At 28.9% G+C, this 20,935-nt stretch overlaps 1 protein-coding gene across 1 annotated transcript; it reads left to right on the forward strand.

The window, feature by feature from the left end:
• The first annotated feature begins 88 nt into the window (after window positions 1-88).
• Window positions 89-19,847, forward strand: LOC107443003 (eukaryotic translation initiation factor 3 subunit d1). The gene is made up of 15 exons (XM_071184955.1): window positions 89-344; window positions 3,099-3,144; window positions 3,404-3,540; window positions 4,537-4,625; window positions 4,937-5,125; window positions 6,242-6,374; window positions 7,494-7,592; window positions 7,684-7,732; window positions 8,194-8,324; window positions 9,139-9,218; window positions 10,701-10,857; window positions 15,111-15,253; window positions 15,340-15,532; window positions 16,951-17,041; window positions 19,637-19,847. Exons 1-15 carry the CDS (start codon window positions 183-185, stop codon window positions 19,651-19,653), a joined length of 1,716 nt encoding a protein of 571 aa, XP_071041056.1. The 5' UTR covers window positions 89-182; the 3' UTR covers window positions 19,654-19,847.
• Window positions 19,848-20,935: the final 1,088 nt, after the last annotated feature.

Consider the following 20,935-nt stretch of genomic DNA (forward strand, 5'->3'; position numbering starts at 1 on the left):
TAACTCTAAATAAATTGAATTAAATAATTTAGAAAAAAAACATTTTGTGCTTTTTCCCTATAAATAATAATATATGTGTAGTTATGTTTCACTGAAACTTTAACTGTACGTGTACGGTTTCGTTGGCAACTCATCTCTAAGCATGGTATCTATTTGAAATTAATTTGAAAATAAATAAAACAATGGAAACCAAAGAGGAAGAGACGACAGAGCAGACGCCTAAATTTCATTTTGTGCCCCCGGTAATTCAAGATAATCCAAATGGTTGGGGACCATGCTCTTTACCGGATCAATTTAAGGACATGCCTTATCAACAATTTTCAAAAAATGATCGTCTGGGAAAGGTAGTGTTAAAAGATATTTCTTGTCAACTACGTATCATTTTTTTAAAAGTGTGCTTTTATTCACTCTGATAATATTTGTTTTGTTCTATAACTATTTTTTAAACGCACTCCAATATCGTACGAATGCAGTGTACTGCATAGTAACGAACAGTGATTTTGCGGAATACCGAATACTCGGTGGCAGGGTAGAAATATTATTCTTTTTATGACTCAATAACATATATTTTTTTATATATAGAATTAAGTTTAGTCATTTGTGAAAATTTATCAAAACTTAGCTATATTATTGAATTGGGGTATAATGATAGTTATCCATTTTAAACAGCTCAGATAAATAAAAAAACTAACATCTTTATGTGTGTATATATATTAATTAGTAATGGAGATATTTCCGTATCGTGATCTGTGGCAGAATAATCGCCAAGTCTTGGCAGCTGAGGGCAAGAAACTAAAAAAAACATCACAGAAATGGACGAACTCGAAAGGTATCCGTATCATAATCTGTCTCTCCAACTGCAATCGCCAAGGTACCAACTAGATTTAAAGCTTGCAAATTTTTAAAAAAACAAACATTTGATGTTTGCCCTAGGGGTGACTATGAGTTATACCATTCGAGTTGGTCCCTTTCTGTGATGTTTTTTTTTTTTCTCTCAGGNTTTTTTTTTTTTTTTTTTTTTTTTTTAGTTTCTCGCAGGGTGTTGCCCTGTCTTGGCAAATATTCTGCCACTTATCACGATGCAGAAATCTCCTCTAACTTGTAGCCACCTCCAGGCAAATGTATTTATTTTTTTTAATAAATTTGCACATATAAAATCTATTTGGCACTTGGGGGATTGTGGTTGGTGCGACCAATCTCAATACTGAAATATCCCCACAATTCCTGTTTTAGTATTCAGGGGTCTGTCTAGACATTTTGTGAAAGGTCTGTTTTTCGTGAAATTGTGAAAAAATTACTCACATTCTTTCAAACAGGGTCCGCTGTTATGAATTAGTGCAAATAGGGTCCGTTATTGCAACAAAAAAAAAAACTTTTGCAATTGTAAAGATATAAAAGATTATGCTCAACACTGTAAAATTATAATTAAAAAAATTAAATTTTAAAAAATAAACAACAATTGCTGCTTCTAAATTAGAGATGCAACATACAAATATCTGGTATTTAGCCTATACTGCTGAAAGCAGAATATTCATTTCGGACGAATAATGGAAGAATCGTCTACTGAAGACAAAACTTAATTCGTTTACATCCATCTTTCTTGTTTTCTGCCCTGGAAAGGGGTTATTCGATTAACAAAATAATAATGAAGATAAACAAATTTGTGAAGGGTCCGATTAAAAGAAAAATCATTTTGTGAAGGGTCCGTTTTTAAGTTAAAATATTTTGTGAAGGGTCCGTTTTTATGAAAAGATATTTTGTGAAGGGTCCGTTAACGGACCCAAATTTCTTCTAAACAGACCCCTGGTATTTAAAACATTTCAGCGCCCAAAATAACAACAATAAATGTTAACTCAAAATATTCAATTTACACCATAATCTACACTTAGGAACTCATTCTATCTGATTTATCAATTTTACCTAAGTAAACTATTTTATATATTTTCAATGCTAGTGAATTTTTATTTAACTGAAATTTTCTATTTATTTCATTAAATAATGAGGAAGTATTTGGTTCTCAGAAAAAGAATCATGTTGTTGCTATCTTGATTGTTAATAATATAATGCAGTCTTATAATGGATAATAAAAGAAGACAAATTAATTTACATTTTCAGTCATAATTCTGTGGGTTATCAATTCAAATAACTTTCATCAATGTGTTTGGACTATTTCCATCACGTTACCTGTCTTAACTAATTAAAATTGCCAAGGTAGACATTTACCCAGGGATAGCTATGAGTTGATATTATAGTGGTGATATTCCAGATGATAGTGCCTTGTGATTTTTTTTTTTAACTTTTTCGTGTGCCACAATGATGAAGAAACTAAGACTGAGCGCACTTGCTTTCCTCAGTGAAATAGATATATCCCACAAAAACAAGTTGAAAGAAATGACCATGTAAAAGGGGGGCGTCTTCAAACGATTTGTAGCAAAAGTGCTTAAAGTTGTTAATTTTTGATTTACATTTTGTAAAGCCCATCGAGGTCCTTTTTCTTTTTTGGATTTGTAAAAGGTGGTAATATCTTTTGAAAACAGATTTTTTTTTCTCTGCCTTGTCTATTGTTGTTTTAAATTACAAAAATGAATGCTTTTCTAAATTTTCTCTGCAATATTTATCAGAAACTAGTTATTTTATTTTCATTAAGTAAAGTTTTTTGAAAATATGATTTTTTGTTTTTGGAAAGTGATTAAAAGTATTTTTTTGAGTGCTAAGAAAGTACTTAAAAGTGCTTATTTTTTGTTGAAAAATCTCACTATGCACCCTGAAAAGCCCTATCACTGTTATCCTGATGACAAATAGAATCTAACCCATGATCAGTCTACCACTGAGGATACTTTACTTCAGCACTGTGGCCGGTATGGTCAATTCGTATATATAATTGATGATGAATGGTCAATTCGTATCGAGCATTCATAGCTGGAAATTGAATCGGGTTCATCTGATTGGAAAGCGAATGCTCTATCCCCTGAACCTCCACGGTTACGAATTCTATAGGTTGCTGTGGGTACTACTAAGATGCATAATTATTACTATTTTTATATCAAAACAAGATCATTGTATTAATGCTAACTAATATAAATTTTAACTGATTACAGGTTGCCGATTGGACTGGAAGCACCTATCAAGATCGTAGATATGCTAGTGAGTATCTTGAGTTTTTGCAATTTAGTTTGATCAATAAGTCTTATATATTATTGTTTGTTTAAAAAATTTCTATGTAAAAATAATCAAGCTTTCTACTGTATAATTAAGTAATGAACTATGCCTTATTTTATGAAGTTGTTTTTTAGCAGGCATTAAAAGTTAAGAGATCAAACTTATTTGTTCTTTATTTTTATATTTCTGTTTGACTGCATTGATTAGCTCAAAATTTCTGGTAACAATTTAAAATTTGTTTTAGATAAGTATCAATCTCAGTTTGGAGCTGGCAGTCAGTATGCTTATTTCCATGAAGAAGATGAAACTACTTTCCAATTAGTAGATACAACTAGGGTTCATAAGCCCATGCATCATAGAGGACGTTTCCGTATGAATCAAGTAATGTTTTTAAAATACCATATATAATTATGTGTAAGATGTACTTCAATTTTGTAAATGGTTTTTAATGTGGTTAATTTTTGTCAAGAAATAATCCTATCATGTTACCAATACAAAAATTATAGATTCAGTTTTATGCAAATTAAAGTAATACTCACCAATTATTAACCCAAAATTTCAAAGTATTTCATGGTGCATAGCATTTTTAAAAAGTGCTTAAAGGTGCTTATTTTTGATTTTCGTTTTTTAAAAGCCCTTAAAGATGCATTTTTCATTAGATATTTTTTTAAAAAGTGTTTGATTTTCCCTTATTGAAAATGAAATTTTTTTCTTTACCATATTGATTTTCACCACATATTGTGCAAAAGTGTGCTTTTTATATTGTTCTATTCCATATTTTTGCAATCCATTTCAGCCTGCCGTCAGGCCTTAGCGTATGAAAGCACCAATCATTTTACATGTCTGATGAAATACTTACGGGTCCGCATGTGCATATACTGAGCTGGGTTCAGTGAGTTTCTAGCACTCTCGTGTGCAACTCTGCTGCATTTTGCAAGATATTCTCAATTTCAGTCTTCATTTTCCACCCTCTGAAATTGAACCGAAAAATCTATCAATCTTTTTATGGTGGCGGCTAATATAATCAAGAAAAGAGTTCTTTTCAGAAACTAGTTGTTTTATCGTGTAAAGCCTTTGAACATTATTTTGCAATTTTTTTTTTAATGTATATGTTGCTTAAAAATATTTTTTGAGTGCTTAAAAGTTCCTTATTTTTTGTTAAGATTTGGCTACGCACCCTTCATTTGATTTATGTCAGCTAACCTTGAATGCTGATATTGTGGTATTTCATTTCAGCTACAAAATAAATAATTAGTTTTGTATCCTTACCTAATTTAATGAGTTCATGTCAACGTCTCCTTGAATCTCTCTAATAATATTTATAAAATGACGCACATACGTTTATAATTTTATTAATTATTTCTTTTATTTTTCTAGCAAAGGAACATGCGTAATCGAGAAAGAATGAAGCAGGCACAGCAAGCCCAAATGCAAATATTGTCAAAAATGGCCAAAGGACGAGAACGGTAACTTTATTCTTTATCATCTCCATTAAATTTTTCTTTACAAAATTCATGATTTTTTTAAGGAAAAAAATTCAAATTTTTATTTAAATAAGATTTTTTTTCTTTCATATTTACTAATCATCACTGTTATACTTTATTAATAATGCTTAATATTTTTAAAAAATCTTATGGTTTAGGGATCGGCTGTCCAGTAACTGTTATAAAAACCACAAGGGTGTCTAATAAAAATTAACTATCCCTTATTTATTTATTTAAAAAAATCGAGTGATTCAAATCATATCAACCTTGCTAAAATGAGTTTTATTTTTTAGTGATCGTATTCAACAAGTTAGAAAATGGCAGAAGCAGATGCGTCATAAGTTTGACAACAAAGGTCAAGCTCCTGTTAAGAATCGTGATGCTTCGGTAACTGTCCGTCCAGAGTGGCAGGTCATTGAAGAAATGGACTTTCCTAGACTTGGAAAATTATCTTTACCTTCAGTCGGAGAAGGGAAAGATGTGTAAGTTTTATTTACAGTGCTCTAGGATATTTCTTATATTGTTTTCTAATTCATTAATTGTTCACTATTTGAGTTGTTACTATTACTCTCATTTAAGTAGTTTGAATTTTTACTTTTATTCTGAGTTCCTCATACTTAATTTTTTTTTAAACAATTAATCTTTCCCGCCTGCCAAGTCTCCTGTATTTTACGACTATCTCCCATTTACCCAAATATTCTCAAATTTCTCCTTTTGCAAAGAAATTTATATAAAAAAGTTTGCGGATAAAATATCCGCTGATGGCAAAAATATATCGGTTATTCGTCACCAGATGGTGCTATTGCCAGTAATGCAGTAGTTTAAATGGTACTAGTAGTATATAGTAATATAAGTAGAGTCACGATGGATCAGGAGATAGAGCGTTCACCTTCCACTGAGATGAACCAGATTCGGATCCGGCTTGCACCGACCACAGTACTGATGTAAAATATCTCTAGTGGTAGACGGATCTATGGGTTAGTCCCCTTGCCGTCTGGCTTACTGTGGGAGGTTTTCTGGATTTTTTTCTCCTTCTAACACAAATGTAGGTTAGTTCGATCAAAAAGTTCTTCACAAAGGCAAATTTCTCCTAATACTTATACCAGGATTTTCCTTTTCTTCTTGATCAGGTTCAAAATTACAAGGCTGCAAGTTGAACATTAGTTGTTAACCCAAATTCTGATCAGCTTTTCAATGACAGTTATAAAATAAAATAATTTAAGTAATTATAAATGATAGTTTTAAAAAAATCTTTAGATTAGGATGTATGTACATAATTTTTAAAGTGCTTATAATTTTACCAATTTTGAATTTCTCTTTTTGACCTACACTATTATGCATGACATATCAAAACTTTACTCATATCTAAGAAATGCTGGTGTACGATCCAGTTCTCTTGACCCATTAACAAAAATTAAGCATTAAAAGGGAGAATAACATTTTAAATAAAATTGCTTAAAATATTGGCATTTTTCTTGTTCTCCTGTATTTTGTGAAAGATAAAAGCCACTCTGTGCAGTCAGAGCTGTCTTGAGTTTTCTGTGTCATAAAATGTAAAATTTTGTTTGTGTTGTAATGCATTCTTCTGAACTTTCCAGACATACTTGTGGAGCTGTCGAGTATTATGACAAGTCGTATGATAGAGTTACTTGTAAGCTAGAGAAACAGCTACAAAGAATAAATAGAATTTTCCATAAGGTTACAACTACTGATGATCCCATCATTCGAAAGGTATTTCTTTTTTTTATTTATTCTTGCTTTCATTATACGTGGCCAACCAATAGTGGTAATCTAATCAAACTGCCAACTCTGTTGAATTTAGCCAGTTTCTACTGGTTTAAAAAAGATCTCTTGGTTTTTGCATATTTTAGAAAATTCCCTTAAACTTCAGTAAGTTTTCTAAGAAATAAAAAAAAAAAGAATCTCCATTTATATGGAACTTTTGCACAGATTATTGCTCACTTGAATATTTAAACAAGTATTACTAATACGTAAGGAAGCTAACCTCTTTTATGAAAATCAGTTAAAAACTTTTTTTGTTCTAAAATGCTCAGTTTATTTTTACTCAGATTTCCTTTTTTAAATTTGAAAAAAAAAAAAAATTAGCTATCTTTGAAGAATTAAATGCCTATTACTATTCAAAATTTCGAGTAAACATAAAATATAACATTTCAAGTTCATTTCAATCATAACCGGAAAATAGTGCTGTTTTTCTATTTTGATGACTGTAAAATTCCCTATGTGTAAAATATTTAGTTCCCCATGCAACAATTATCATGAAATTTTATCTTAAGTTATTTCTTATTAGGTTATTTATACCACATTACTATGAGATTGATTTTAATGTGCGATCAATTAATACTTTTCACATGAAGAAAATAATTTTATTGATTTAATTATATCAGAAAATGTGATGTGTCTTTAGTAGCTTTGAATATTGATCATTTTCATGTAACTAAGACCCTATTAATATTTAAATATGTTCAGAAAAATATAAAAACTAAAAACTCTCTAGAGTTAAATCCCCTCTTCTCTGTATAGCCATCAGAATTAAATTTTTCCATTTCAGTCTCTGGCACTCCACTATAAATAAAATTCTATTTTTCACCCTGGCCCTTTACCACTGGCTGTACTACAAAGTCATAATGTTACTGCTTTTCAATGCTACTCAGTCATAGAAAAAATCCTACTATTTCATTTTCCTAATATTTGAATACTTAAAGAAAACTTATATTTTGTAAAATACATTGTTAATTTCATTTTAGATTATATATATTTTCTGCAACATATGTATATATTGTTTGAAATATCATTGTTTTTTTTTTAAAATAACTTTGTTTTGATTTACAGCTAACTAAATCAGAAGGTAATGTGTTTGCCACTGATGCTATTATCGCGACACTTATGTGTACTACACGCTCTATTTACTCTTGGGATGTAGTAGTTCAGGTAAATATTTTATCCTGCTATTTTACTTTATATTAAAGTTGCCAAAATTTTTCCTTTTGTATTAAAAAAATATATATTTCTTTTATTTCAGAGAGTTGGAAATAAGTTGTTTTTTGATAAACGAGATGACTCTGAATTTGGTAAGTTTATACTTTCATATCTCAACTTGTGCTTTTATGTAAATTATGCTTTTTGCAATTCTTTCATGCTTTTTATACAATTCCTGCTCCTTATATGGTATTTATGTAATTCATGCTTATCTAAATTATGTAAGTTGGATTTATGCTCGATATTTATTAACTTAAAAATGAAGAGCCGTATTTGGAAAATATTATTTGCTAGTAGAATGTCTTACTGTAAATTAGTTTCATACTTTCCATGCATTTATTTTAAAGGAATGGCTTTAAAAGAGTCTGTCACCTCTAAATGTTCATGTAAATTAATGAATCCTTGAATACTCTTACTTCATACACTGTTTCTCTAATAGAGCCTGAAAACCTGTTTGTTATTAATTGTAACATACAAGTCTCCCAGAGAATAAATGTACATAGTAACTAAAGATATTTACTTACTAGTGTTTTAAATTAACTTATTATTGCAGATTTACTTACTGTCAATGAAACTGCTGCTGAGCCACCTCATGAAGAAGGAAATAGTATTAATTCACCAAGAAATTTAGCTTTGGAAGCTACCTTTATTAATCACAACTTTTCACAGCAAGTTTTGAAAATGGTAATAATCTGATTTTTACAAAATCTTTAGTTATTTTGTGTATTTTAGTAAATTAATATTCAATTTCTTCATAATATTCAATTTGCTTTGACCGCTGATGTTTGATGAGGGATTTTCCTCATTGGTGCGACGCGTGTTGAATTTGCACATCTGTACTCTATAGTTCTCTCGACTCTACTACTTCGTCTTTTTGGTCGTTCCTACGTTTGACTATGCCTGGGTTTGTTTTCCGTTGTGTAGCAAAAAAAAAAATTTTTCTTTTTAAGTTTAAGTTGGGCATGACTGAAATAAATGTGCTGTCGTTTTTTATGCTTGTTTAATATTTTTAAGAACCTAAATAAATCAAATAATGATCTATAATTTATTTTTTACATTTGTGCAACGTTTTAGAAAAATTGTCAAATTATATCTCTTCGCCTGGTAGGCACTTGTTTTCTGTACTTTTCCTTTGGAAGTTTTTTAAAAAAAATTTTAAAAGTATTTTTCACATTTTTTGATAAACAACTTCAGGCAAGAGTGAAGTTGTAATGATTAAGGTTGTATCAAATTTTTACTTTTAAATACAAACTTTTTCAAATCTTAAAATTTAAACATAAAATTAACAGAGCTAAAACTAAGTTTACATTTTGTTAAAAATATTTGAAATAATGTATCATATATTCAAAAAAAATTTATAACTAATGAAATGGATCACTCTGAGTTTATTGCTACTAAAATCTACATTTATCTATGAATTAAATATTGTGAAATTATTATTAATTTATCATGAAAATAAATCTATGTAAATTAATTAAGGTATTTATTATTGTTTTAGGGAGAAGAGAAGTATTCTTTTGAAAATGTTAACCCATTTATTCAGACCNATTTTAAAGCAAAAAAAAAAAAAAATATTAAGTTTCACCTTTTCCAATGTTGCCACTCCACAGGGAAAAACCTGGAGAATACAGGGTATTTACAAATCACCTAAAGTAAAAGGGGAAATGCTGGGTGGAATTTTTAGTTTTTTTTTTTAAGAAATTGGGAGAAATACAGGAATTTTTTTAAATGGTGACCACTCAGAGTGCAATTTATGATATGTAAAGATGAGATTTTAAAACTATACTAAACTATTTCATTTACTATGGCAATAAGTTCAACTGTTTTTTTTTCTACCAAATCGAAATAGTTTTTGTTTTGCACTCAAAAATAGTACAGTTAGATCATTATAGCTCACACAAGAGCACAGTGATTGTGTGTTTCCTATTAATATATTTTGCATAATATGTATAGGTAGTTGTTTTTTTCCAGGTTAGTGTGGCAATCCTGCAGGTTTTCAGAATTTCTGTTTAATAACAGCACAATACTCAGATTTTAATTGAAATGTCATAAAAATATGGTATTTTTCACCACAAATGCCTGAATTGTTTGACACTTTATTTAATTTTTTAAATTACACAATCTGTTTTTCTGCAGTGAATTGTGTTAAGTTCATAAATTGTGGTATAATCACACACTATATATATAACCATTTTGTGATAAAGCCACAGAAAAGCTTATAAGTATTTAATTTCATAGTACCTCTTGGTTGACACATTACAATTAGAACTTGCAATACTTTATGGCGATTATCACATAAATAATTGTTTTATTTATAGTTTAAAAAAGAAAAAAATGGTATTCCCAAATATTTAACAACTTCAATATTTGGCTTATGCTTTGTCCCATTAGTTATGAATAATTTAGCTTCTATTGTAACACATTCATTTTAAAATATTTTGCTTTAATGCCCCTATTCGATGCTGTTATAGAAATAAAAAAAGAAAATAATTTATTGGCGGCGCTTAGTTAATTAATTTGTACTTCGTTTATTTATTTATTTTTTCATCTTTGAACCTTTACGCTTAAAAAAAGACATTTGCGTAATTGTTAATCTAACAATTAAACAATTGTCAAACAAAGGAAAAGCTGAAAGGGTTTGTTGGGCCCTTCCAAATTGTTTTTGTGTAGATCAATTATAATATAATAAAAGCATAATATTCTATTTTATTCAATTTGGTTTACTGAAATATTTAATCAAATAGGACGTCGTTGTCTTCCGATTCATTAACAAAAGCTTTTCAATTATATGTATACATTTGTTTCTTAAATAAATGAGTTTTCTTTTCTTTCATAATATTAATTATAGATTTGTTAGATTATTAATTATAGATTAGTTTTATTTTTGTGAAACTCTGGTACCTTAAGTATAGAAAAGGGTACCTTATTGCCAAAACTACTAGGGATATCTATCAAAGCGGCCACTTTTTTTTTTTTTTTTTNTTTTTTTTTTTTTTTTTTTTTTTTTTTTTTTTTTTTTTTTTTTTTTTTTTGCAGTCGTAGATTGGTAACCATGCACAGTATGTTTAAAATCCTTTTGCATTACAGGTATCGTACTTGGGATCTGGGAGATGGTGTGGAGTTGATTGTACGTTGTGAACATGATGCTGTTATGTTAGGTCCTAACTCCGAAACACAATTTATTAATATTAAAGCTTTAAATGAATGGGACCCTAGAGTAAGTATTTATAAAATTAGGTTATGATTGTATAAATGCATAAACTTATTTATTCCTTTATGAAACTCGGTAAAATGTAGATTGATACTGTTTTATATTTAAAGTAAATCTTCTAAATACTTGTTTCCGAAAAAACATTTTTGATTCTATTAAATAATAGGCGATGAAAATAAATCTGATTCTAAATAGTTTTATTTGGGTAACGAACATTCTGTAGTGTTAATTATTGAGTTTTTCAACATTATAATTGAGTTTTCACACAATNTTTTTTTTTTTTTTTTTTTTTTTTTTTTTTTTTTTTTTTTTTTTTTTTTTTTCGAGATTAGTGTGGCAATCCTGTTTTTATTTTTAAGTGTTTCTTAGTGTTTTTTTTTTAACGTGAGTTTCTTGCAGATTTTCAGAATTTCTGTTAAATAACAGCACAATACTCAGATTTTAATTGCATATATACATAAAAATATGGTATTTTTCACCACAAATGCCTGAATTCTTTGACATTTTATTCAATTTTTTTAAATTATAAAATCTGTTTTTCTGCGGAGTAAATTGTGTTTAATTCATAAATTGTGGTCTAATATTGTATTACAATCACATTATATGTAACCATTTTGTGATAAAGTGACAGATAAGCTTATAAGTATTTAATTTCATAGTAACTCTTGGTTAACACCTTACAATTAGAACTTGCAATACTTCATGTCGTTTATCACATAAATAATAGTTTTATTTATAATTTAAAAAAGAAAAAAATTGTATTCCCTAAAATTTAACAACTTCAATTTTTGGCTTATGCTTTGTCCCATTAGTTTTGAATAATTTAGCTTCTATTGTAATACATTCATTTTTAAATATTTTGCTATTCGATGCAGTTATAGAAATAAAAAAAGAAAATAATTTATTGGCAGCGCTTAGTTAATTAATTTGTCCTTCGTTATTTATTTTTTAATCTTTGAACCTTTACGCTTAAAAAAAATGACATTTGCTTAGTTGTTAATCTAACAATTAAACAAATGAAAGACTGAAAGGGTTTGTTTAGACCTTCCAAATTGTTTTTATGTAGATCAATTATAATATAATAAAAGCATATTATTGTATTTTATTCAATTTGGTTTACTAAAATATTTAATCAAATAGGACGTCGTTGACTTCCAATTTATTAACAAAAGCTTTTCAATTATATGTATGCATTTGTTTCTTAAATAAATGTGTTTCCTTTTCTTTCATAATATTAATTATAGATTTGTTAGTTTTATTTTTGTGAAACTCTGGTACCTTATGTATAGAAAATGGTACCTTATAGCCAAAACTACTAGGGATATCTATCAAAATGCCTGAGTGGCCGCTCTGACATTCTAGGTGTAAGGTTCAAATATATACGTTTCCTTAAGGCTAACACCTGAATCATAAAATAAGCACTTAAATTGGGTCAAATTATGAAGAATCCAATGTAGTCAATGCTTTAGTAAGTTATTTTTCTAATTGTGATGCAATAGGAAAATGGGGGGAGGTGGCAAATTGATCCCATCTGGTCTTGGTGCTAATAGTCATCTTGTATTCATCAGATATCGAAATGAATACAATTATTAGATTCCTTTTTATTTTTTGAATCTTACATAATTGTACGGGGGCATAGTGTTTTTTAAAAGTGTTTATTTTCCTTTTTTAAAAGCCCTTAAATGTGCTTTTTTCATTAGGTGTTTTTAAAAGTGCTTCATTTTCCCTTTTCCAAAATGAGACTTTTTTTTCTTCTTTACCATGTCTATTTTCGCCATGTTTTGTGCAAAAGCGTTCAACCACAATCCGTTTTGATGTACTCTCAATCCGTAGCGTATGAAAGCGCCAATCCTTTTACATGTTTGATGAAATACTTACGAGTCCGCTTGTGTGTATACTGAGCTGAGTTCGGTGAGATTGTTGCACTCTCATGTGCAACTCTGTTGCATTTTGCAAGATATTCTTGATTTCAGGCTTCATTTTCCACCGTCTGATATCGAATCGAAAAATCTCTTTATCATTTTATAATAACTAATGTAATCAAGAAAAAGAGTTCTTTGTCAGATACTAGTTTTTTTTATCATGATCGTGTAAAGTCTTTGAAAATTATTTTACATTTTGTCAATGTATATAGTGCTTACAAATATTTTTTGAATGCTAAAAATGTACTTAAAAATCTGCTTATTTTTTGTTTTTGAAAGATTTGGCTACATGATGTAGGTTTGATAATTTTTTTCACTTTGAATTGTGTTGCAATTTTACAACCCTTTTAAACAAAACAAAAAGTTTTAAAGGATTATTAGGGAATTTTTTTTATTTCAGCACTTCAATATCTGATTTTTATAATAAGCCAATTTAAGACTTGGAGCAATGTCATGACAAAATTACTACTATATAAACTGCAGATCTCATTAAATTTTACTCTAGAAAATTTTGATAATTAAATTTCATTTTAGGACTACTCTATTTTTTTTTCTTTTTTTGCAGTTGTAGATAGTAACCATACACAGTATGTTTAAAATCCTTTTGTATTGCAGGTATCGTACTTGGGATCTGGGAGATGGTGTGGAGTTGATTGTACGTTGTGAACATGATGCTGTTATGTTAGGTCCCAACTCCGAAACACAATTTATTAATATTAAAGCTTTAAATGAATGGGATCCTAGAGTAAGTATTTATAGAATTAGGTTATGATTGTATAAATGCATAAACTTATTTATTCCTTAATGAAACTTAGTAAAATGTAGATTGATACTGTTTTATATTTAAAAGTAAATCTTCTAATTGTTTCCAAAAAAACTTTTGATTCTATTAAATAATAGGCTATGAAAATACATCTCATTCTAAATAGTTTTATTTGGGTAACAAACATTCTGTAATCATTCAACGTTATAATTACTGAGTTTTCAGCAGCAATTAAGGAGTTTAGAATTAGTAATGTTTGAGTGGGTTTCAGTACAAGAACTATCTCAAAGTTTCTTTGTATTGTAAATCTTCAGTCATGTTGTGTACCTTTCAGTTTATATGAACTTTTTATAAAAAATATTTATACGTTTTCATTTTGCCAATATAGTACACACTGCAAATGCAACTTTTTTTTTTAGGTTTTAGATATATATTTTTTTTATTTCATTTTTTTAAGAAATAAAATAGCTTGTATATTCTTGTCTGGGCAAAATGGAAAAGCAGCAAAATGTACTTTTATTTATTTATTCCAACAAAAAAAATATCCTGCTGGCAACTTTATTAGATATTTCCAGTTTCACCTGGACTCTTAATCAGGGTGTGTAGTGTTTTTAAAAAGTGCTTTTGATTCACTTTTTTTAAAAGCCTTTAAAGGTGCTTTTTTTATTCTTAGTTTGCAAAAAGTGCTTAATTTTCCATCTTTTGAAAAGATTTTTTCTTTACTGTGTCTGTTGTCGTTTGATTCGTCAGATTGTCCAGGATTTTGATCACATTGCTACAATAAATGACGTTCAAAATGGTAGAACTTCTCGGACCACATTGTTGTTGATACTTTATAGGAACTATTGTTGAACCTTTTAAGCTATGTCAAGTTATACCTGGGATATATTTTCAGGAATGGTCTATGCTCCATTCCTTAAATATATACAGTAGGGAACCGACTATCCGGGACCATCACTATTCCGTATAACTGATTTTTCCGGTTTTCTGAATAGCTACAAAAAGCCGTTTTTTTATTGTTAAACCCAACTAAAAAAAGATAAAATATTTGGAAATTATCTTCAAGAGAAGAACAAACAATGAGGTAATACACTAATGATTATTTTCAAAATGATGTTAGGGTAAACATCTTTCAAAAAGGAAAGAAAAATCCTAAAATCTTATGAGGAAAAAACACTTTTTTAAAAAAAATGGCGTGGAAATTTATTGAATTTCGTTCCGGTTTTCTGATTTCCGGATAACGGATTCTGTATTGTATATATTTATAAAATTCATTCAGATTAATTTATTTTTGAATCATTTTCATTACATGCTCGTAGTTATTAAAATCTTAAACTGATTATTTATTGCTCATAATTTCTTCTGAGTAGCATTTTTTTTTTCTTTCTTTTCTGTGGAAGTGATTTTGGTATCTGTTAGCTCCTTGGGATAACCTTCCTTTTTTCTCGAAATTTTATTTCAAACAAATAAAATTTCACCTGCGTGCTTTAATATAAAAGTTATATAATATGTGAAAGAATGAATTTTAATCCTGTGTAATTTTTTTCAAAAGAGAATCTTTCTTTTTATTTTAGACTTCTGGTGGTATAGATTGGAGGCAGAAATTAGACACTCAAAGAGGTGCAGTTCTGGCCAACGAGCTGAAGAACAATTCTTGCAAACTAGCAAAATGGACTGTGCAGGCATTGTTAGCTGGCTCTGATCAAATTAAATTTGGGTATGATATAGCTTCTCTTTTTTTTTCTTTTTTTTTTTTTAACATGAGAAATGTTACAAAATCTCATTCTCTATTTACTTTTCCAGCTATGTCTCACGTGTTCATGTGCGTGACTCCGCTAAGCATGCCATTCTAGGAACTCAGCAGTTTAAGCCTAAAGAGTTTGCAGATCAAATTAATTTGAATATGGACAATGCTTGGGGTATTCTCCGTTGTATCATAGACACCTGCATGAAGTTGAAGGAAGGAAAATATCTCATTATGAAAGATCCTAATAAAGTATGTGTGAAAGTTTTATTAAAACAGTTGGCTGACTTCTGATTTGCAATTAAAAAAAATATGAACATTAAAAATATATTGATTAAAGAATAATTAGTGGATAAAAATGGGTGTTGGTTAATGATTATAATAAATTGATTTTGACATTTATTCAAAAATCATAGCTGCCAACTCCAGATTTTCCAGTAGACTACTGGATTTTGCCAGTTTCTACTGCTTTAATTAAAATTCTCCCAGATTTTGTGCATTTTAGAAAATTCTCCAAGATTCAGTAATAGTCCCTATTGTGATAGTTTTTATGTACTGATTACTGCTTGCTTTCTTGAATCTGTAAATAAGTATTACTAATACATAATGAAGCAAACTTCATTTATAGAAATAAGTTGAAAACTTTTTTTGTTCTGAACTGTCAATTTATTTTTATTCAGAACTCTCTTCTTAGATTAATTAAAAAAATCTTTAAACTATCTTTGAGGAATTATATGCCTAATTATATTTGAAATTATCTGTAAACATTTCAAGTATGCTTAATGTCGAATCATAACTGGAAATTATTGCAGATTTTCTATTTTGATGACTATGAAATCTCTAAAATTCCCTATGTGTAAAATATGTAGTAAGTCTTGCAATTATCATGAAGTTTATTTTATTTCGTAGAATCTAGTGGATTTTTTCTTATCCATGTTGGCAGTTAGGAAAAATCCTTATTAACAATTACATGAATTTTGATCTAATATCTAATATGAATTTAAAAAGTTGCCCATTACAAGCAAATGTTGCAAAGTTTGTTTTCTTTTCCTTCAGGATCTTGTGACCTTGAGATAATCTACAAATAGTATTAATTCTCTCTTTTTTTCCTTTTTTTAAAAATATAATCTCATTAGATTTATTTAATATTGTTTGTGTCGGATAGGCCGATTTGTGCTTTCATGTCTTTATGTTTTATTATACTTAATTTAGAAAAATGCTTTTAAAATCTAGATTTTTATGTACTACATTGTACTTGGGATTTTTAAAACCCTAAACTGTTTTATCTTATTGTTATATTATTACTTATGTTATATTATATATATTAAACACTAAATTGTTTTTAATTTTTAAAAACAGAGTTTGCCTCAGAACAGGGAAAAAATCTGGATTAGAATTAATTGAAATATTAAAAAAAGGACAGGGAAAATGAATAACAGTATTAGTTACATAAAAGTACTTTTTTTTTTAAACATTATTCTAATAGCAAATAAGTGTGCTTTTTTCTAAGTGGTTGTGGATTTCTGAAAGTGTGTAGATTAATATTATTGATGTTTTTTATTTTTGGTTTAGGAAATACGTTTGTACACCTTACATTTACTTGTAACGTGCCTGGCTGAATATAATAAAACCTTATATTATTAGTATAAGTTTTTTTCTTTCCTTTACAGCCTGTTATTCGCCTTTACGACATTCCCGATAATACTTTTGATACTGAAGATGATGATGAGGACGATGACGAAGCAGATGATGAATTAAATGGTATTCTTTTATTTATTTTATTTTTTGATGTATTAAGTATTCACTTTTAGCTTTGAAGTAAATGTGATTTGAATAAATGTCCCATTTTTCAGTTGGAAGATTTTACAGTTTTATAAAACTTCCAATGCTTGATAGTGCAAAAAAAAAAAAGTGGAATGACGTAAATTATTAATTTAACAGGGTTCGTGGTGTTTTTTAAAGGTGCTTATTTTCGATTTTCATTTTTTTAAAACCCTTAAAGGTGCTTTTTTCAATGGGTGTTTTTAAAAAGTGCTTAATTTTTCCTTTTTCAAAATGTGATATTTTTCATGTTGATTTTCGCCACAAATTATGCAAAAAGACATTGTCCTATTCCAAGTTTTCACAATTAATTCAACCCCAATCTATTTCTGCTTACAGTCTGTCTGTAGTGTATGATAACATCATTTTTTTACATGTTTAATGAAATACTTTCGCGTCCGCGCTTGCGTATACTGAGCTGGATTCAGTGGTAAGGCTTTTTTTCTCTCATGTGCAACTCTGCTGCATTTTGCAATAGATTCTCAATTTTAGACTTCATTTTCCGCCCTCTGTAATAGAATCAGTAAATCTCTCGAATTTTTGCTGATTACAGGGACCAACTAAACCTTGTCTCCTTTTTTTCTCCCTATTAGCGATAGAAAATTTCCTTTCTCTTGTTAATTTCTTGTTCCACTAGCAAGCAAATAAAACCATCAATTATCAAAAACTTGCCAACCCTGTCTAATTATGATATTTTTTTCAAAGTGCTTAAAAGGTGCTTATAGGATAATCAAAATTACTGTTGTTTTTTTTATCGTTAATTGTATTATAGAGTTATTGTTTAAGATATAAATTTTTTTAAAATTGAAAGTGGCAAAATGACGTCAGCAATTTATGGTGACGAAGTCGGGAACACTTCACCAATAGGATCAACAATATGGCGGTCACACAGGAAATTTCTTATGCTTAATCTAACATGCATGTTTCAGAAAGCTGAAATGCTGGCTTTAATCTGTCTCTGCTAACAGTCTGCTTGTCAGGTCCAACTTGAATTGTGAAGTGCTTTAGAGATCCAGATAGTACCAAATATAGTCCACTGTATGGTGGAACAAGAGACATATCTGCCAAATCTCCTGATTTTTAACGACAACTTCTGTATTTTAAGACTATCTCCTGTTTACTCGTATATTCTCAAAACAACATTTTTGGCAATAGAGCATCTGTTAATGGTAAAAATACTTTTCTTATTCCTCGACAAATGATGCTATTGCCAGTACTGTAGTATGTTGAGTGTTTATAGTTTAAGTAATTGTAAATAATGTTTAAAAAAAATCTTTTTTGGGTTAAGAATTATATACATAATTTTTACTTCGCTAAATATAAGTGCTTATGTTATTTTCAATTTTGAACTTTTTGTTTCTGACTTGCATGATTATACATGATGCATCAAAACTGTTCTTGTAGTCTAAATATGTTGCTAGTAAAATCTCCTTTATTTTATTTTTCCAATGTTGGCATGTATGAAAAGATCTCTTTATTTTGTCCTGTCGAAGAGAGATATGAGTACAGTCATTAAATTCTTTATACACAAAATTATTTTTCTTGCATTGTTGTGAGGTTGAAGAAAGTCTCAAAGACTTAACTCTAAGGCAAGAAAATCACTAATAGCTAACTTTTTAAAGCTAGAAAAAAATTCTCCGATCAAGGCTGAAGGTGTGCCATCTCAGCAACATATTATGATAACGGTTCTTTCCCTAAAGCTCTAATGCACAGTAATATTGAAGGCAAAACTAACGTCCACCTTTTCTATTGAATGAGTGCGAATGGGTTCTATCCCATGTGCTACGGGTCCTGGGTTAGATCTTCGGTACCGGCAAGGTTGACTTAGTTTTTTGTTTAAGAAATGTTTATTTTTTTCATTCAAACACTTCCAGAAGTGATAATTCAAATTCGAACTTTGCGTCGCCTAATAATAAAGAATTAGTAATCACTGAAATTTGACTAAACACTTACAAATGATTTTAAAAAAATTTTAAACATTAAATGATAGAGGAAATGCAGCAAACAAATGATCAGCGAGCTATATGAATTTACAATAGAGTCAACGAATTGAGCATGTCAAAAAGGGTTACTTATAATTGATCCTACTTCAAAACGGAATTTTGCTTTTTTTTCCTCCTAATTTCTGTCATAAACTCAATAATTCTAAAATTGCAAACATTTTATGAGTTGAACTCGGGGACCTTTGACAAATTCAAAAGTGAATGAAAATAAAACAAACGATATGAATATAAAATGAGCTGTTGCATTTGAATCTTGTGAAACACTTAAATTAAAAATGCTAAACCAGATTGCAATTTTCAAAAGATTATTAGATCTCCAATTTTTCTCTCAGTAAAAAATTAAAGTAAAATTAATCAATAACCTTATAAAAATACTGTGTTTTATGTAATTTATATTTTATATAGTATAATAATACCTCTAAATTGTAATTTTTGTTGTTGAAAACCTGTTTTAGTTAGATACTGTGTAAAGTTTGGCTTTTTTCCATAACTGCTATATAATAAAACGGGTATTTTCTCTATTTTTTTTCAGAAGGAGCAGAAGATTAGACTTCAATAGACCTGCTGTCAAGCCTTGTCAAAATAGATTCTTTAAATTCAGAATACATTCTCAAAGAACTCTAGACCTGCAGATATTTAATGGCCTCACCTATAAGTTTTGAAATTAATGGGAACTAAAATTGACTTATTGAAAAAATAGCATCAATCTGTATTAAATTGAATTAAAGAATTTGTTTCTATTACTGGTCATTTGTTTTGATTGCTGTCAAAGTATATTTTTTGATTCATCCACAACCAAAAAAATATAATTGTTTACAGGGTTAATTTACTACCGCTTAATGGTACCTGGGCAAATTCAACTTAAGGAAAAAATATTTTTAAAAAAGGTTCTCATTGCAATCTATGAAAATGCGAGTAAAGTTAACCGATCGCTTACGCCATGTCAAGGCTAACTTTTTTTTCAGTGAATTTTTTAAAATGGTACAAAGAGGTTCTCCCTCTATAAACTTTACATGAAGTCAAAATTCGAACATTATCTTAAACACTCTTGCAAATTTATTCTAACAGACCTTTATTTTTTATGAAACATTTTTTTCTCTGTGAAACTTTGTTCTCTATAACCTAGTTGAAAATGTTCTCATAATGAAAATAATATTTAGTGATAATATTGCTGGAATGATTGTGCTCCGGAAAAAATCAGGATTTTCTAACAGTGATCCGGAAGTTTCCGGCGATCGAAGGTCCATGCGTTTCAAGAAATCATTGATCACAGAAGTTTCTGGAAATCAAATTTTCAAAGGTGGAACTTAAAAACACCGTTAATTTTATTTGTTTCTAAGGGAGAGCCAGATACTTCATAAGCTTATATTCATGATTAATTTTCATTTTTTATCAGTAAATAGTTGTTATAATCATTAACTCAAGAATGAAAGACATATTTGTAAATTTTAATTACTTTTCCAGGTCATCATAAGTATGTGTAAAATTTTAAATATATTTTAACTCAAATTTTCCGGAATTTTGACTTGGGCTCACAATCACCCCTGGTATTGTTAAATGCACGTTTTTAATGAATTCAAGTTAAAATTTAACTATGAGAATGATTTTTATGGATTTTTTAAATTGGGATGCAAAGCTAAGTTTCTTTTGAATATATGGGGGGAAATGTAGATAAACCAGTCATAAATGATTTTTATTTGTAGTTACAATTTTTGAAAATATTTTCTTACTTTACCAAACTTTTGTGTTGATCTTTTAATATGATTTTTAATTTTCACAAAATATGTACCTCTTAAAAAACCTAGACAACATTAACTGGTTTAACATTATG

The sequence above is a fragment of the Parasteatoda tepidariorum genome, chromosome 9 (genome assembly GCF_043381705.1).
Source record: "Parasteatoda tepidariorum isolate YZ-2023 chromosome 9, CAS_Ptep_4.0, whole genome shotgun sequence".
In the NCBI taxonomy this organism is placed as follows: Eukaryota; Metazoa; Arthropoda; class Arachnida; order Araneae; family Theridiidae; genus Parasteatoda; species Parasteatoda tepidariorum.